Source organism: Clavelina lepadiformis, chromosome 7 (genome assembly GCF_947623445.1).
Source record: "Clavelina lepadiformis chromosome 7, kaClaLepa1.1, whole genome shotgun sequence".
NCBI classification, from domain to species: domain Eukaryota; kingdom Metazoa; phylum Chordata; class Ascidiacea; order Aplousobranchia; family Clavelinidae; genus Clavelina; species Clavelina lepadiformis.
The window spans coordinates 8,737,993-8,757,833 of NC_135246.1; the positions used below are offsets into that span (position 1 = coordinate 8,737,993).

Sequence of the window (19,841 nt, forward strand, 5' to 3'; positions counted from 1 at the left end):
ATAGTTGAATACCTGGGTTAATTCTGTGTTTAGCTACAATGTTGGCAACTTTTGATGATTTAAACCACCTTGGATCACCACCATTTGAGTTTGGAGCTGCGTATGGTATGAGTAATCTAACTTGGCGTCCCATGCTTTGGAAATGGAAAGATCAAACATATGCCACATTAATTGCTGGAGTGAAAGGCAGAGCATTTCGCTTCAGGTATGTTGCTTTGTTAGTATTGCCAAAGTTACTGTAGGTTTCCATCGCATGATTGTTTTAAGCTGCCCACAGCCAGAGTACAAGTTGATAAACTCAAAGTCGAAAGAAATCATTAAATTACCAGAAGTAAAGGTTAACGATTTATCCAAACTCGGTTAAACTGGCAGAAAGAATCATGAAAATGAGTATTAAATTTGCACTGAAAATTTTTGGAAACCATTGCACTTTAAAACTAATTAAACTTTAAACTTGTTTATATCCACAAAAAGAAGAATTATTTGTTTGTAGAGATCTTATCGGTAGTTTACGAAGACCAGTTAAGCTATCTTAAATTTTTTGAGAATTTAACATTTAACTGAAGTGATATTAATTAGCTTCCACTAAATTTAAATTTTATGCAGTTTTAATCCGTACAAAAAATGTGTAAATCTTGAATCTTTTATGTTTGTACGATATTTCTGAAAGTTGTACAAATTGTAGAGTTGTAAAACAAACTTAGATCATCCATATTTTGCAAGATAAATAGTTATTGAATGGAAATAGGTTACAAAATTCATTGTGACCTGTTACAACTCCTATACCCAACAAGCTTTGTTTATCCATAAAAACATGATTGATCCTTGCAAAAAATAATACTGGTAGGTGGATTGTACGTCATTATAAAATCGTTGTATTTGGCATTTCAAAATTGTTCGTCATAAATTTGCAACTTTTTTCCCTGCCTTGTTTAAATAAAGGAAGCAGGTTTGAGTGTTCATGCCGGTTTTGGTTGAATTATATTATATTAATCCATGAAAAATTGCATGTACAATTTTAACTATATTACTTATATAAGCAATTGTTAGAAACATGGTAAAGTAGAATGGATGAACTAGTTAAAAGTTACTAGAAACACTGGATTTAATCATCTTTTAGACGATTCAAAACATCATCATAGTAACATAACAAAGTTATATGTTTTCTCATGCGTGTTGTTTTCTCATGCGTTCCACTGTTCTCATGAACAGTGCATGATTAATCTATGAGAATGAGGATAACCTTTTTTAAATAGGTTGTCACTATTTGACCAGACAAGGGCATACATTTAAAGCTGTTTTTGCAGTTTTAATCTCAATCTAACTTTAATTAGACTCTAAATAGTTAAATTCAATTTTTTCATACTCTTTCTCCAGCCTAATCACCTATTTTTGACAATGAGCTGCATGACCTACTTAATGTGAAATGGTCACTTTTCTTGAAATAAATGAGCTCAACTCATGTTTGATGTTGTAAGATCTAATATTAAGTGTTTATGCTGCATCAAACAACAGGTAATGGGTTAACAGGTACAAGAAAGGACCCTATGTAAATATATCGTTTCACATATATGGCACGTGTTATTAGAGTAATGGATGACGGCAGCCATTGTAAAAACGAGTGCAACAGCAGCACTGAAGTCACCAAAAAATGTTGCAGTCTTTTTATTACTGTGCAACGATTACTGAGCATAAATTTTATCAACTGTGGCGGTTAAAACTAAGTAAAATAAGAAACAGGATATAGCTTGGTACTCTTAAGGTTAACTTTATATTTTTCGGTTATAACTAAGTAAGTCTAATTTTTATAAGCCCAACTTTTTTCCATCGGCAAACAAACATCATTATGCCATGTTGCCATTACAGTATAATCTGGTTGTGATAACACAATAATTTGCCCTTGTAAATAAGAATTGAGTTTCACAACTAATTCGTGTTGACGCCTTTTTTAGGTTCACATACTTATATCTGGTGTCTATATTGAGCTATGATAAATCTAAAATAATGAGTAAAATAAATGTGTTTATTTTGATAAGGCTTATTAAAATAATTTAATTAATATTATAGAGTGGGTGTCATTGGTTTGTTTGTGAGGCTCACCATCTTAGTCGAAATATCCAATGCAACCCTAGGTACTACTTGATTTTGACACCCCACTACACTGCAAACTATTAAATGGCCTTGACTTTTAAGACATTTGAGGTACATACCCACCTATTCGCTAAGAAAAGAGAAGCCCTGGTAATTAGAACAGCCTTTTTTGACAAAAGACAAGAAATATTTTTGTATGTTGTGAAGGTGTTCAATAGTTTATAGTCATAATCAGCTTTCTATCTTTCAAATATTTGCAAGCTTTGCCCTTACATTTGTCTTCCCGAAATACATTTTCTTTGTGTCAGTTGATGTATCTGTGACATGGTAGTACGCACTACCTGCTTAACAGTTTCAAACCCACAGCACTATCTTATAAAGTATAATCTTCCAAGTTACACTGTTTGCCTTCATGAATCAGTTTCTGTCAGAGTAAAAACTTTCAAATTGATTTTTTGAGGAAATTGTTGCCTGCTTTTAAAATCCACCTTTTTGCTATAAACTTGAGCATATTCTTGTTAACACACATAGCAATCAATGTGCGGTTGGCACTGTTGTGCATATTTTTGATTGTTTTTTCTTTTTTTGGGGAGAGGTTCATGAGAACTTCTTTCAGGCTGTTCCTTAGTTCTGTCTTGACTTGGTTTTCCTCTGAAACAAAATGTTCTTTCAACATACCTTGAAGGGAACTCTAGTTGGTTTGTTGCTACAGGGCAGCAGTTCATACAGAAACTCAACCAAAAGTGATATAATATTAGTTTAAACTTGTTTGTCCGTTTTGTGTTACAATTACAGTTGCAGATTTACCTCTTTTAACTTTGTAACTGTAGAAATGAACAAGTGAACACAGTTAATGATGTGTGCTGGTGGAAGCTTGGTGATCAAAATGTTTGTCCTCATGGAATTACTGTCTCATTTTGGATTCGGATTGTCAACTGGCCTACTACTGAGGATAAAGTTGTGATCAATTCCGGTAATTCATTGTTCATGTACACTTGTGGTTGTGGATTTAATGTATTAAATCACTATTTAGATACTGATTTGCTGCTGCTATGGCAATGAGTGCAGAAACGTTCATGTTGCTTGCATAATTAACATTGACTAGTTTCACTATAAATAATTTCTTTGGAGTAATAATATACAGTAAGATCTTGGTTAAGTTCGCAACTTGAATCCGAGCAGTTTGTGCAAGCTTATGTGGTAGGTGCGACCTTAGCAGTTATGGTTTTCTAAATACAGTTGCTATACAATAAGTGTATTGTTATGTATTATGCATATACCATTAAAACTGAAGGCGCTGATCAGCAACCATTCAAGACTGATGGATGCCTTAACTGAAGTTCGTCTCACTTTTCTGTGTGTACAACAAACACAATTTCTAAATAAAATATTATGCAGTAAGCTATACTATGGTTGCCGCCAGGCATAATAATCATCAAACATAAGGCTCAACTGGTGAAAAGCATAACTTTTATTTTCTGCCAAAACGAAACAAAACAAATTTCTGTTTTTCACCCGTTTGATGTTTAGTAAAGATACTTGTTTAACTCTTTTTTGATGACAAGTTGACATGTTTGATTTACTGTAAATACCAATAAACTTCTGAAAAAGTTAAATCTAGATTTTGTGATAAAGTTTTGCGAACATAATCTTGATGTGAACTTAAACAAGTGCGAGCTTAACCAGGATAAAACTGTAAATGAATGTAAAGCAACAAGGAATACATATAATGTATAAGAGAAAAGGCTTGAAGGCAGCGGTTGTTAACCGGTGGGAAAGTTCCTACCAGTGAGAAATTTTGTAAGTTCAGGTGGGGAAATAATTAACTTGTGTATCCTTTATATACTAAAATCATACTCACGAAAGAGGTTTTGTTGTAAATGAACATATATTATATGCTACAGCTTCCTGCATAGTACTCATTTGGCAATTTAGCTACTGCCCAATCGCCTCATACACCCAAAGAAGTGTGGTTAACTTTGACATTTTAATTGATGTTAAGAAAATTGTAGTATTAGATATTGCTAAGCTGTGTAGACTTTGCATTAGTGATATGTATCAGAAATGTAATGATTTGATTATAAGGAAATTGTTAAATTGAAGTGTTTGGTTGGTTGCATTCAATTATGTTTAGAAGTGAAGTTTACCTAAGCTCAAGCCAAAAAACTTTTAAAAACTAAAGGCGAGAAATTTGTCTTTGGTAATTGACGTAAATTGAAAAACTGATGAAAAGGTTGAGAACCGCTGGTTTAGAGGGATATAACACATTGTATCTTTCATCAATTTTGCAGTTACTATAGTGATAAACACCTTAATGCTTAAATGTCTTTTTTCTTATACGTTTCTTGTGCATTTCTAATTATTTTGCGATAATTTTATGCCATAATCAGTACTTGTCTTGCGAACAAACCTATTATAAGCTTTTCTGCATTAATTATGATATTAGCAAGAATATGGCACTTAAACTCAACTTCATCTCCACCTAAACCAAATAATTATTTGTGGTAAAACTTTTAATCCCTAAACATGGAAATGTCCTTTACTTAAAATTTTCTAGGTGCTTGGGGACATGGAGGTTGTGACGGTATTGCGATTTATATATCTGCCAAAACAAAACATCTAGTTGCTGTGTTCAAATCCGACAATCAAACTTGGGTTCAGTTATTTGATATCCAACTGAAGGTTATCAGATTGTGCACACTTTATACTTTCAAATATTAATCATATTAACACTGTCAATCTAAGAGTATTTTTGCTATAATTATACTCTTTTGTCCTTATTAAATTAGGTACAGCACTCTTTTTACTTCGTTGTGATATTTTATATCATTTTCCAATACTGTATAAATTATATTATATAAATACATACCATTTTACAAAAAAATGATAAGTAACCATGTTACAGAAATGGACACAAATTGTTTTGGCTTGGGATCCAGCTTCACAAACTCTTCATTCATCCATAGACAAGCTAAAAGCCCACTCATCAGCAACTGTAAAACTGGAAACATATGGAGACTCATCAGATATATGTTCACAAACAACTTTTTCTATTGGATGTACTTGGGAAAATGATGTGATATTTGATCTTGATGAACTACTTATCTATTCAAGGTACCTCAGTTGGTTGGAACAAAACCGTGAAATGCCAGGTATGGTACTGTGATTGGTAGGTGATCAGAAACTTTTACTTTCGATGTTGTCAGGTGTTTGTTTAGTTTTACCTGTATAAATAATGAAGATTTGAAGTTTAAACACTGGTTTCAGTTTCTCTTTGCTCTTTAACTATCCTATAACATGTCTATTTTGTTTGTTGCAGTTGAAAATTTTCCGATACGTCATCGTCTTTTAGAAGACTCAGAAGCTTTGACTGCTGGGAAAAATTTTATTGGCAGTTTACCTTGCAGGTTTAATGCTTTTTGTACATTTCATGTTTAGGTGTTAAAGTTAATATGTTTTTGTGATGCTGCAGATCAGAAACTTTCCCCAATACATGTGGTGATTTTGGTCTGACTTGTCTGGGAACTAGTATGCTTTGTAGAAAAGGATTTAACCTGGCCTTTCAAGCAAAGGTAAGTAAACTAACTGGCATTTACTGTGTAATTTGTTAAACTACAATGAAAACTTGTTCATTTTTATTCGTTTAAGCCGAAATTTTGGATGACTTAAAACAGCTTTGCTGGCCCTGACCAATGTGTAATCAAAATGCAAGTAAATAACCCCAAAAGCTCTTTAGCTTGAGCTTTTGATTGATTTCAACTCCAAGTAAAAAAAAACAAATGTAACATGACAATTAGGGCTGAATGAAATAAAAGCATTTAGTCTAACAAGTTGACGCCTGACAAATTTTGACTAGCCCAGTATTCAGGGAGCCTAGATAGGCACCATGTATCCCCCTCCCCCTAGAACAAATTGCCATTATATTTTTTATGTCATGAAATGTCACAAACATGGTTAGGAACAGTAACACTGAAATAACTCATTCCTGCTATGCTCTTTTGCATCATTCCTAATGTTGCTTTTTTCAAGTTTTTTTTTTAATAAAGCTGTGTGCTTTGAATTTGCAACAAGCTTTCATGCCTTCTAAGATCTTTCCAATATCTACCAGCACAGTTTGTTATACATGAAGTGTAAGCTTTGAAGCATTGGTTCTGAAATATATTGTTACAAAATCTGATTTGTTTAAATTGAACACAGGAGCAAGTTACAGCATTGTCTAAGTCAGGGGTGGGCAAACTTTTTGTACTGAGGGCCACATTTGAAAAAATGTTGCAGCCGGCGGGCCGCACACTCTCATTACAAAGTAGGAAAATTTACACGTTTTATTTCTTCACTGGTGAAATTTTGTCCAAAGTTTGCGTGCTTGGTTTGGTTGTGTCTTTTCAAATTGTACTCCTTGAAAACAGCCACGGACTCACGGCACAACAAGCAAACTGCTTTATTCCCAATTTCGATAAAATAGTATTTAACAGTCCATTCCTTATTGAAAACACGACTTTCGTCTTCAATCTTCTTAACAGCACTCATTATTTTAACAGAGTAAAAATATAAATCTTTTATTTTTTAACAAAAATCCTGTCGAAGTAGAAAACATTAAACTGTGCGTCTCAAATAACAATGAAAAGCTATTTGGAGGAAAGTAGAAGTACTGGTAGGCCTACGGTAGTCGCTACCGTATTTGTATTTTATGATCAAACAATGCGTGAGAAGTGTAGAGCTAGTTGCTGAGAGCATGTTGCAATACATGCGCGACTGACGTGTGTGTGTTTACGCACTGAAAGTGAAGAGAAAAACACACTCGCAAAGGGAATAATATTTTGTCATGTAACCTGTTTAATTAAAACAATAAGTGATGAGTAGGAGTTTCTGCAAGTGCCGGCGGGCCGCATAAAATGGGCCTGCGGGCCGTAGTTTGCCCACCCCTGGTCTAAGTGGTTGTTTTGGTTGCATGTCAGAGGGCTGTATTTGATGCTTTACATTGAAACTTTATTTTAAGCTTATCTGTTGCTATGTTTAATATACTTTCTTTTCACCTAATAAACATTTTATTCAGTCTTTTTTGTTTTATTTAGTGTTGCACATAATTGACAATAATTACGAAACAGAGCTGCTGTTACAAATATTTGGTACAAATTACATTATTAAGAAACATTCTTTTTGGGAATATTTTACACTTACAAAACATCGCTAACTAACACTATGTAAATGCAATTGAAATGCCTGCGATATTCTGCACCCAGCATACGGTTCTTGGCTCACATTACCGTTTTTGAAAACAGGGCAATAGCAGAAAACAACATTTGTTATGTGACATAATAAACGTCCTTTGGTAACTATTGCTACGATCAGAAATAGAGTATGGAAAATATGGCAGTGATACCACTAAACCGTTAAAGTGGTATCACACTGCACAAAGCTCACAAGGAGTATCGTTTTCGCGTCTCATGCAAAAATAGATAACACATTAGAATAGGTGTGATTAGAATTTAAAATTATAGAATTAGTAAGACGTTAGAATTTAAATCTAAATAGTGTGAATAATATTTTTTCATATTTCCTGTATGGTTAATGTTATTTGAATGTGAGTTTGCTGTGAAACTACAAAAAAGCCAGTAAATAATTGGTGGTAACCATGAGAATACCAAAACAATAAAAACCATAGTGGCACTCTTTTATGAACGGCTTTCATAGAAAAAGCACTTCTTAGAGTGGCCATGTGAGCAGGTTTATATTGTTAGTTAGCTTATCAAGTCTGTGTTTTGTTTTGGTTTAGCTAAACTGAGTGATATTTTTTAAGTTGTTAACAGTCATTTTTTGCGATATGACAGGTTTAATATTTGTCAGTTTACCATGTAATATTTATGTAACAGGTACAGAGCGATGTGACAATATCATTTTCCAATACCAAGGATCATATCATGTTAGTGACAAATATACCCGACGAAGATTATAATTCCTCCCCTGATAGCATTTCTCGATCTTTTGGGTTTCGCGTTTTGTTGAAAAAGGGTAGTAGTGATAAATGGCAAATACTTCTACAGAATACTATGACTGAAGACCCAGTCACTCAACAAGAAATAAGGTGTGTCTAGATTTTACAAAACAACTGTAATGTTCACAAAACCAGGTGCATTCACAGTAATAATACTTGCGTTCAACATAGCTGGGAAATACAAGAAGATTCATTGTTGCCATTTTGGATTCAATTTTCTCCTGATGGTATTTGGATTTTTTGCTACCGATGGCCAACAAATTGCAAAAAAACAACATCTATGTCACAGTTTGATGTATATTCATCGTATCACTCCCAAGAACAGTTAACAGAGTTTAGTATTGGTCCTGTGCTTTTGCGTTACAATTTGCAAGATGCCATACCTGTTCATTCAACAAGTAATATTGCCAGTATTCGTAATGTTTGGATGGCAGAACAAGCTTTTGATATTGCTATGTTTGCAGGTATAAATTAGTGGTAATTTTTTTTTGAATTAAATAAATTAGTGGTAATTGGCATTTGATAGAAATTTTGAGTTCTGTTTATATAAACATTTTACAAGGGTGGATATACGAATGAATGTTTAGATGAGTAAGACTACATAATTAACTATGGTTAAGTATCAAATAATTAATCCCACTATTTTACAGATGAAGTAAACATGTTGGACCCTCCACTTCACTGGCAGGTTGATCAAATTCAACACATGACAAACAATCAAGTCAAATTTGATGTAATGGATGATCGTGTTGTCTTTCATTCTAGCAGAAATTTTTTTATTGTGTCCCTTTTTCTAGATTATTATAACTTATTATAGATTATTTTATTTTGAAATAACTTTTTGTGCAGATAATGGGTGACGCTGATAAAGTAACAGTTACTGAAGATGCACCTTTTGGTCTAAGCTTGAGCTTAAATAATGGTTCAAATGATTCGCTTGAAACAAATATTCATCTTTCATGGCTTGAGATGACACCTGATAAAGTGCAGAAAAATATGCCATGTTTGTATGATGTCAATAACTGCTTAAATGGGTTCACATTGCAATTTTGGTATAAATTCTCTCAATGCAATGCCGAAGTAAGTTTAGCACCAAGGCAATGCTCTGTTTAGCCACCATTGTGTTAGATTTTCCTACTAAAATAGTATGTGAAATTTGGAATAGGGAAGAAGAGTGTATGGATGTAGAAATATCAAATTTTTATTCCATTGTTTTAGATTTTTAAACTTTCAGTATTTTATATTTAATATAGGTACCTGAAAATGAAAATATTACTTTTTATTCCACTGTTTTCTCAGTTACTTAATCAGAAAGTACTTTTGCTGCTTATTTAAAAACATAAATTTTTGTTTGTTTGTAAAGGAATCAGTTTACTGCTACATTGTTTCAACGGGAGGGCAAGCTACTCCAGTGTCAAATGGATTAGCATTTTATTATGAACCTAATTTTGATGTTTACCATGTAATTCTTGCAACATCTGAAAAAGTGTGGAAGATTAGTGTTGAACTGAATTTGTCCGAAGCATATGGTTTAATAAGAATATCCTGGGAAAAGAACCAAGGTACAATTATTAAAGTTTATGGAATTTTTAACTTTCTTAGAGTTTAAGTAATTACGTAAATTATTTTTTCGATGAATTTGTGTTTATAACGCAGGTTTGAGTTTTTTTCTAAATGACATACCAATTGTGCGGCAAACTGAATGGCAGGCTGTCAAGCAGCCCAGTGTTGATGGAATACAACTTACGGATGATTTAAACTATTTAAAAAAGGATTCTTATCTTTCAATGACATTTGGGAAGCGTAACGATTTGGATGAAGGGTTTAGTCAGTTTTCTGTTGCTGATTTACACTATTGGGATGGGATTGTAGAAGGAATGCCGTTTCAGTCAATTAGTATGTTTTTATAAATCCATTTTATTCTTTTAATTATTAAACTCTTACAATGGTACTACTAAAGCTGTTTATAAATAGCAGATTAGCAGTAAGAATATTATTTGTACGTTATGCTCAATTACTCATGTAAAATCATAACAAATGTCACACCTAAGAAAAGGTTCCAATTTCTTGATTTCATCTCTTAAAAATGTAAACTAGTTTATGGTTTTGATGCCGATTTTAAGTGAAATAACTAATTTTGACTTTATTTTATTACTCTTAATTTTACTTGATGTTCTGTTGCACTTTTTAGAATTTTGTTAAAATACGGTTCTGGAATCAAATGAAATACGATTTTGAAACATAATTCAAAAATGCACCCATTATATTTTTATCTATGTAATTACTGAATTTTTTTATTCTTTAGTGATGCAATTGTTTGTCATAAGTATTGAATTCAGAAAATGGAAGTTACTAACAGTTGTTTATTCCATAATTCTGCACTAAAATCGTTCAATATGTAGAACCGCAATTAGACAGAAATTTTGTTGTTGAAGTCTGCAAATATAATACATTAAATTAAAATTGTATATAATTTGTCAGGTAGAAAATGCTTGGCGGAATCCTTTCAAGTTGGAGAAACTTGCTATAAATTGGTAAATGAAGAAACATCATATAACAATGCTGAAAAGAGTTGTGCTGCAATGAAAGGGGACCTTGCATATATTCCTTCACTGCCTGTTTATCAAGCACTGGAAATCTATTTAAAAACTTTCGGGGCTGTTAGTGTAAGGCTATGGCTCTCTGTAAAAGAAAGGAGGGATTCTGAGGAACTAGTCTGGGATCCGATTCAACGAACATTTTCAAGTCTAGTGAGCAATTAGTTGTCTTTATGTATGTTTGATTAGTGTATTTGGTATTTTTATAAATACCTGTCATCAGAAGGCTTAAATCAACTCTAAAATGTATGCTCTTTGTTTCTTTGTAGAACTTTGATGCAGTCCTTGAACATAACATTCATTTAACGAATATCCAGCATTGGACCATGACGAATCAGCTACCAAATGAATTTGCAAATGGTTTTAAATGGCACTGGGATAACGTCAATAGTACTGACACTGCTTCATACATGTGTGCAATTCCAATGACCAAAGGTACTACTACCAAAATTTGACAGTGTGAATTGTATGAGAAAGCATTAAGTTTTGGACAAATACAATCCTTTAATATTCTCCATTTGTGCCTTTACAGTATATTGTTTTGTTTTATATTTAATAATTTTTATATTTTATTTTATATATCGTTTTGTTTGCTGGTGTAACTTGTTACGGTTACACTATGTTACTCATAAATAAGACTAACTTTTAATTATTTGGGTTCTAAGAATCCTTCATCAGAACATAGGAGTACAAGGAGTGCTTGAAATACATTAATTTTTGTACCAATATACCACCAATTAATTTTTGAAATACAAAAAGGTGCTGTGAAATGTTATAATTAATTTTTTTAAATTAAGAAGCGACTATGTAACCAAAGCGAGTCAAAAAGTTAGGAAAGCACCCAATTAAATATTGGTCATGGTAGATTTCCCGTCACTTTCACTGCATTAGTTAAAGAGTAATGGAAATCTATGCACTTGGTTGTGAAGCGAATCACTCGTTTTATGTAACTGTGTTGGTGATGTGTGTTGCATCAGTAATATGTATTACATCATTGGCTCATTAAATGGGCATTAAGTCATAACACAGTTTGTTAGGATAATGAACCAGCTACACCTACGCCCACACCATGGATGTGTGTTACCATGTGTGATAGTTCAACGCATGTTACAACTGCATACGAACACATTTGCATAAAATGATTAATTCATAGCATGGTACAGCTCCATATTATGTATTGATCCTAAAACTAATAGAGTGTCTATTTTCGGATGAGAATTCTGTTATAGGAGAAACCTCACAGCCTTTGTAGGGCTTATTCTGGGGTCTCTGTGAACATTCCAGTATTTTAATGACTTGAGTCAATGATTTGACTCGAGTCACGTTTTTAAATTACTTAACTTGACTCGAGTCATTGCTTGAAATGACTTGACTTGATTTGAGTCTCGGGAAAGTAACTTGACGCAAGTCATTAAACCTTAGTTGTTAATTTATTGACTAACTGAATTACAAACATTTGATTTCTTTGCGAACAATCGGTTAAAAGTATAGTCATCGATACTTCTATGTGATGCCACCTCACCAATGGTGTTTAGTTGTTTATGTTCTGTTTTTGACGATCAAGCAATGCACCGTTATGACGCACATCCTTCATCCGTGTGTGGTTCAATGCTGGAGCTTGTAAAACATGAGATAGCAATGTACCAGTCATTTTATCAGTAGTACGGTGTAGGTAGTCTAATGCGTTAGATATACTTTCATTCATTCAAAGATATAGGGGGTTAGTTCAGTAGGTGAGGGAAGTGGACATGCTAAAAGTTGATTTTAGTCATTTAGGGTTTAATTAAACTGAGTTTTAGATTACAAGGTAAATTTAGGTTTTTACTGTATATTGTAACGTTTACGTTAGGTCTGATGCGTTAGATACACTTTCATTCATTCATTCAAACATATAGGAGGTTAGGTCAGTAGGTGAGGGAAGTGGACATGCTAAAAGTTGATTTTAGTCATTTAGGGTTTAATTAAACTGAGTTTTAGATTACAAAGTAGATTTAGGTTTTTACTGTATATTATAATGTTTTTGTTAGGCTGTAATATTGCCTTCTTCTCTGTACGACTTGATTTGACTTGCATTATATTTTAGTGTGACTTGACTTGACTTGAGTAATATAGTAATTTGACTCGACTTGACTTAAGTCAACTTCCCAAATGACTTGACTTGACTCGAGTCTTAAAAAAATGTCTTGGTTACAGCATTGCTGGGTTGTTCAGAGAACTAGTACCTATTAAGCAGAGATACCAACGTTTTTTAAAGATTTGTTCCGAAATGGATCAAGCTTAATTATACATATTATTATACAAATTTCTTCTTCTGTAATTTTCCTGCTTGAACTCCAAGCATTGACTGCATCTTTTGAAACATGTATCAAAATTCGCGACCATTGGATTTATGAATCAGTTACGTACTATCTTTATTTTTAAAGACGTTTTGTTCCATATATGTTAGATTGTATTTTCCTAGGGCGAAGTTTTTGTTGATCTTTTCTGTGAGGTAGAGGTGTTCTAGTTTTTCTTTACAGAGCCCGTGTCTTGTTAATTTAAATTGTCTTATCTTAATATTTTTTGGTAAACTTCTTGTTTGGTTGACTAGATGTAATATTTTTCTCTTAGTTTTTCTGGCTATCTACGTTACTGTATCCTTTGCATTTTACAGAAAACCCACATTTCGGAAGCATGAATTCCTTTAGCTATTCTTTTGTTGATAATATCCGTGTTTTTGAATTGTTTGCAAAATAAATGGAGGGTTTTAAGACCATGTATTTAGTAAAAAAGGACATGTTTTTGTTTTTGCATAATATTGCTTTCATTTGTTTGAAAGTGGCCTTTGCTTGAGCTGTTCTTGTATTGAATTGTTTGTCATGTTTTGAATTCCATTTTCTGGTTGTTACAAGTTGTTTAAAACTCTTTCTCAGTTTAAACTTTTTCCTTTTACTTTGCACGATGGAATTTCGCTTTCTTTTTTTGTGATGATCATGGTTTCAATTTTCTTTTTATTGAGTTTCATCCCGAGTTCATTGCTTCTTTCATCTGTAATGCTCAAACTATTTTCTAGATTTATTGGAAAGTCTGCTATTAGGTCAATGTTATTTGCATACCTTATACAATTACACAATATAAAATAAAAAACATGTGCTTTTTGTGTACCAATGATCTTGTTGTGGGTTTGCCTGTGTCATTACTGTAAAAAAAGTTTTACTATACCTGCTATGTTTAATATACCTTGTTGTACGTGTTGATTACACATAACTTATTACTAAATTATTTTTTATTACTATTTTAGATCCTCACCTTCGTGGTTGTTATAAAGCAAACAATTTTTTTTCTGGGGGATTTTCTTGGAGTGATGTAATACCATTATATAATCTTGCTGGTGCAAGCCCTACAAAGTCAATGAATAATCTTGGATCATATGATATCACACATGGATGTAGACGATTGTGCCTATCGCAGTATGCCAGTCATTCTTCAGTTATACTTCTTGGGAAATGTCGTTGTTTTAATAATTCTATGATGGTGTCAGATATCATGAATGCATCACCAGCCGAAAACACTGTTAATTCTTGTTATGGCAGTTATTTTCAAGGAATAAGCGCTGGCAATCTGGCATTTGGTTACTCAACCTTAAACTTTCCATCTCTTTCTGGTTATGATTTTTCAATAAAGCAAGGATACTGTGGGCCTGTAGAAAACGGCGGGGTCTTCAAATGTGGTGTATACCGAGACCAAGAATATAGGGGTGCAGTCTATGCACTGGATGCTGCATTTCCAAGTGATAAATCAATTGCCCCTGTAACAAGTGTAACAGTGGAAGTGATTCATGGGGAATATATAGAGGTGTACCAACCGGTATTAATCCATATGTTAAGTGCAAAGTGCTGCAGAGACGAAATAGAAAGATGTGAATGTATAGATTCTTATTTCGTTATAAATATTGATTTAGGGAATTCAGAATCATATGAAGTAACACTTCCGTATAGTGAATTCAAGAATTTTTCTATTACTCACTTTTACAAGGATCCTGGTAAATATAAGCTAAAACTTCAAGTCAGCAATAGCTTCTTTTCTCCTGTACAATATTCAACAACACTTAAAGTGTCAGACCCTATCGAAAAACCAGAGATCAATTTTATTAAATTGGATGTGGTTCAACCTGGACAGTTGGCAGAGGTTATTACAATTGCTTTGTCTGGTTCATACATGACTTGCATATGGAACTATGGAGATGGTTCTCCGTTAGAACGTATATATCTTGTACTGTTACCCATTCCGAAAACTTATCATCGTTTTCAAGAGCCTGGGGTATATACAGTTATAGTAACATGTGTAAATCGACTCCAGTTTAAACAGATCTCTACTGAAGCAATTGTTCATTTAGGAATACAAGGTTTACAAGTGTCTTCTGATGTTATAATAAAACTTGGGACAACATACAGACATGAATGGCAGATTGTACGTGGCTCACACATTGATTGTAATGTTTATTTTGGAAACTTTTCACTGCCAGAAGCTTTGGAACCACCTGGTGAAAATGATACTGCAAATAGTACATTCTATTTTGACTCAGAAACTAATCAAGGCTTTGCCTATATATCACCAGAACTTTATCTTTCCTACCAATCAAATGTAGCTCAGTGTTTTTCATCAGCCGAAGCTATAACCTATGTTTTGGTTGTCACTTGTTATAATGCAGTAACAGACCCTTCACCATCTGTAACAACATATCTGTCTTTGGAGATCCCTGTTATAGGTTTGTCGCTCACTCTTTTAAAAAATGAACCATATGTGAAAACCAATGAACTCATTTGTCTGGAATCAAAGATAGAGAATGGTACCAACATTGTTTTAAGATGGGACTGGGGTCATTTTGGAAAAGAACAAATACTTGAATACTGCAGTCCTGAAGAATGCAATTACAGGTTGGTGATACGTAACTCGCATATTTGTTTTATTATAAATTTGTTTCAGTAATATTTTTTAAATTTCTTTTTAGGAAAGCCTGTATGGCATACGATGAGCCTGGGGTTTACACAGTTCAAGTTGATGCAATGAATGCAATTGGCATGTTGAGAGAAGAAGTTATTCTTTTTGTGGAAACACCTGTTTTGGAGATCCATCTTGAAGCTGTACCAGCCCTAATTCCATTTTATTTCAGTGAGCTTCATATTAAACACAAACAACCTCATCCTACTGGTTATTTTGAATTTGATTTTGGTGATGGCAATAAAATGGAAAGCCTACTTATGGATTTTGATGACCAAACAAATGAAATGATTGTATATCATCGGTAATTTGTACAATGCATTTAGATATTTATGTGGGTGAGGTCGTGCCAAAGCGTATCGTATCTTTAAGACTTCAGTTACACTTTGTCATGTGTCGATGTGAAAGTGGTTAATGTTGCAAAATAGATTATTTTTTGTATATTCTAGATATGAAAGCCTTGGTATATATAATATTCAGATAAAAGGCTATAATAATGTGAGCTCATATGATACTTCATTAGAGATACAAATTGGACTAAGCATAAAAGATGTATCTATAAATTTGAAATCTTCCAGGTGAGATGTTTTAAGTATTGTTATATGTGCTTAAAAAAGAATAGTTGATATTAATTATAGTCAAAGCTTCGAATAATAATTAAAGATGATAAACTTTATGATGTCTTTCATATTAATTTTATTATTACTGTTTCTTAAACTTGAAAATTTAACTGACAGATTTGCAAGATGCCTGTTAGACTCCGTTGTGTATGAGGTCATCGTTGAAAAAGGTTCTGCGCTTAGATATGATTTTGATTTTGGTGATGGCTCGAAACCTGTCTATTCATTTTGGGGGGAAAATGCAACAAGACTTGGTCCAAATTATGCAGATATCCATTTTGTACAGCATATATACGACATACCTGGAAATTACACAGCATCAGTTGAAGTTAGCAACATTTTTGGAAAGGAATTGGCATTTGCCAGCAGCTTGGTGACATTGCAAAATCCCTTGCATAGCAGCAAATATAGCTTAATTGTAAACAAAATTGATACTATTAATTTTCCTTCTGGTATCGGCATATTTAATGCTCATCTGGAAAAAAATGAATCATTTGTATTTGTTGCAAATGAAAACTTTCCAAGTATTGGTTGGGCTAACAATGTATATGTTACGTGGATACATACTTTATCATCTGGCAGTGTCATCCTCTCACAAGATTATGGGCATCGAGAAATAGGTGGGTGTAGTTTGAACAGAAGGAATTTACATATGCTTTTCAACAATAGGTTTTTATTTAGATAAAAGTTTGAAGGATAAACTTTCTAAAATTGTATAACTAATCTTATACTCACTTTTGTTTTTCAGATTTGTTTCCAAAGCAATTTATGTTTACTCGTGATCATGTTGGCGCCAATAACGTTATTGCAGAACTGTCAAATCGGGTCAGTTCTGTAAGTCTTACATATGAGTTTGTTGTGATTGAGGTTTTGGAAGGACTGCGGTTGGATGTTATTAATTTAGAAGATTCATCAACAACATACCTAACAAATGTCAATGATGGAGTCTTTACTCAAACTTATAAGGGTTTTAGTATAGTATTTCGCGCTTTTGTATCGGAAGGTTCACATGCAACTTTTACAATTGACTATGGAGATAGCAGTGTGGAATCTAAACATTCTCCTGTTCTTTTTGCTAACAGGATATATGCTGAATTTTCTCATAGCTACAAACATGAAGGAAATTATGCACTTTCCTTAACAGCTAGTAATGGTGTTAGTTCACTGACCAGAAATTTTTCAGCCTTAATTCAAGTGTATGAAAAAGTTAGCAATATTACAACTACTACACAGTTTGTTGACTTTGACGAACGATTGACTGAAATAAATGTTATGAAAGAGTCATCAGAACTATATGCATTGGCATATGGGAAATCTGGCATTGTCAGGTTTGTAAAGTATATTTCTTTTACCAATGTTTGATACTAGCAGCATCAGTGTCCAGAGTGGTTTTTTATCATAACATTGTTTCCTAAATGATATTTTTGATTTTCTGACTCATGTAGTTAAACTATCCCATGTCTTTTAATAGAAACGAAAATAGTTTTAGTTTTCCGTTGAGCCACCCGCTTACCTTTCATGCTGGGTCAGCTCATGGGTCAAATTTGTCAATAACTTGGCATTTTATTGAAGTAAACGTCCTACTTCAGTTTCAATGGCATGAAGGAATGCACTTGTTAAGCATTGCAGATTTAACTACAGGGATAAATTACACTGAAACAAATGGTCTTTTGAAAGTGTAAGTTAAAGTACAAAAGAATGAGATGTTAGATTAGTCTTAAATGTTTTGGCATGATCTAACTAAAATGTTTTTGTTTCTATAGTTCAGATTTGGAAATGAAACGTCTTGCAAAATTGACACCCTTGCAGCTGCACTTTCTAGGGCCGTGGATTGCAGCAAAGCTTGATAAAACAGAATACCGTGCAGAATCATACTTTATGGTTCGTTTTCGGAAAGTTGGCTTGCACACAGTGAAAGTAACATTTGCAAATCCAATTAGTTCCAAAAGTGTGACTCAGCAAGTTTTTACACAAGCAGCTATACAAGATGTAACTTTTGAAGAGTTTGAACCACCAGTGGCAAATCGTACTTTTAATCTTACTTTGAAAATTGGACAGGTAAACTTGTTAACCATTTTATCATGTCCACTGCTAAACTTTTGTTTTTATTTTTTTAGTGACTTAAAAATGGCATGCGTAATAATCACTGTTAGGCAACAATATTTACCACACTTTTAGTAACACATGTTAGTTAAATTTATCACAACAATTCGATGGCATGTGTGGTAAAACTAAGATGTTTAACTGCTTCATATTTTTGTGACTAGATTGGAACAAATTCCTGCATTGTAATTAATCCTGGAGATTTGTCATCAATATTTTCATTTGGTGCAAATGCTGAGATTTGTCTAAAAAAGCGAACAATCTCTAACGACAATTTTTACACAATTGTTGAAGATCGTTCTACGTTTCTTGGTAAAAATTTTTCAAGATATGCTTACAGTGGTGACCTTCTAGGAGGAACAGCAAGCATTAATTTAACCATACAACATGTTTATACACAAATCGAACTTTATAGGGTGAGTTTAGAATGATGTTAGTGTTATAACTACAGTAACACTTTTATTTTTGATAGAAGCTTTGGTGTTTATTGTACTATAACCAATAGCAAAATAACAATAATAGTATTATTTTTTTGTTAATTGTTACTAAAAACTGTACTTAACTTTTAATTCAACCCACACAGTTTTGATGTAGTTACAAGCAGTATGATATCTATTTCATTACTAGCATGCAAACGTTGCAGAAATTTTTATATTATTTTATTACAGGTTTCAGTGTATGCTTTTAATGATATATCGCAAGTTCAAAGTTCCATAGAATTTGCTGTGACTGAAATTTTGTGCGATTACCCCATTGTGGTTCTAGAAAAGCCAAATGATAATTCAGTAACTGTTCCAAGAAGGATTTTTAGCTTTTTAGAATTTCGTTTGTTTTCATCATTCCAAATCAAGTGTAAACTTACAAGTCGCACTGTAATAACGTGGTATGCTTATGAAATGGTTGACACACTTGCTTCATCCCCTTTGGATTCGGTCGGTATATCATCAAACGACAATGACATGTATGTTGATTTACCCCAATCAGCTCGAAAATTTTCTTCAGAAAGATATAAGTTCAAACCTGTCTCAGGTTTACAATTTACTTCAAATTCAGAGGATATTGCAATACCTGTGCAGTTTTTTAAGCTTGGATTGCATTTGGTATGTGTCAATGTTGCTATGTTTAAAGTTGAGGGTATACATTCATCAGATTGCATTTATTTGAACATTGTGCTGTCACCTTTGGTGGCTGGAATATCCTATGGAGTTAGAAGAGCTGTAGGTTATAAAAAAGTTATAGAGATGGATGCTGCATCTGCTTCCTACGATCCAAATCGTCAGAAATGGTCGGATATACAAAATCCTAGTTACAATGCAAATGCAGTTGGTTTGACATTCACATGGTCATGCCCATTTTTAATTGAAAAAAGTCTTTCTATTATTTCGGATGATGACAGTGTAGCTCTCATGTTTGGTGGTGTTTCAGGTTTGCTTATTTCATAAACTGAATTACTTTTTT

The 19,841-nt window shown here is 33.2% G+C and overlaps 1 protein-coding gene across 2 annotated transcripts in view; it reads left to right on the forward strand.

Annotated features, from left to right (window-relative positions):
* Window positions 1-19,841, forward strand: part of LOC143464499 (uncharacterized) — a 54,587-nt gene that overhangs the window by 18,996 nt on the left and 15,750 nt on the right. For both annotated transcript variants that reach the window (XM_076962284.1, XM_076962285.1), the window contains exons 25-47: window positions 34-205; window positions 2,922-3,064; window positions 4,649-4,773; window positions 4,997-5,243; window positions 5,411-5,498; window positions 5,564-5,663; window positions 7,962-8,173; window positions 8,255-8,547; window positions 8,734-8,816; window positions 8,933-9,163; window positions 9,447-9,645; window positions 9,740-9,979; window positions 10,565-10,833; window positions 10,950-11,115; window positions 13,961-15,596; window positions 15,671-15,964; window positions 16,110-16,238; window positions 16,398-16,900; window positions 17,029-17,608; window positions 17,752-17,958; window positions 18,044-18,338; window positions 18,548-18,799; window positions 19,052-19,808. In XM_076962284.1, the coding sequence (XP_076818399.1) occupies window positions 34-205; window positions 2,922-3,064; window positions 4,649-4,773; window positions 4,997-5,243; window positions 5,411-5,498; window positions 5,564-5,663; window positions 7,962-8,173; window positions 8,255-8,547; window positions 8,734-8,816; window positions 8,933-9,163; window positions 9,447-9,645; window positions 9,740-9,979; window positions 10,565-10,833; window positions 10,950-11,115; window positions 13,961-15,596; window positions 15,671-15,964; window positions 16,110-16,238; window positions 16,398-16,900; window positions 17,029-17,608; window positions 17,752-17,958; window positions 18,044-18,338; window positions 18,548-18,799; window positions 19,052-19,808 (7,221 nt within the window). The remainder of the gene's footprint in view (window positions 1-33; window positions 206-2,921; window positions 3,065-4,648; window positions 4,774-4,996; window positions 5,244-5,410; window positions 5,499-5,563; window positions 5,664-7,961; window positions 8,174-8,254; window positions 8,548-8,733; window positions 8,817-8,932; window positions 9,164-9,446; window positions 9,646-9,739; window positions 9,980-10,564; window positions 10,834-10,949; window positions 11,116-13,960; window positions 15,597-15,670; window positions 15,965-16,109; window positions 16,239-16,397; window positions 16,901-17,028; window positions 17,609-17,751; window positions 17,959-18,043; window positions 18,339-18,547; window positions 18,800-19,051; window positions 19,809-19,841) is intronic.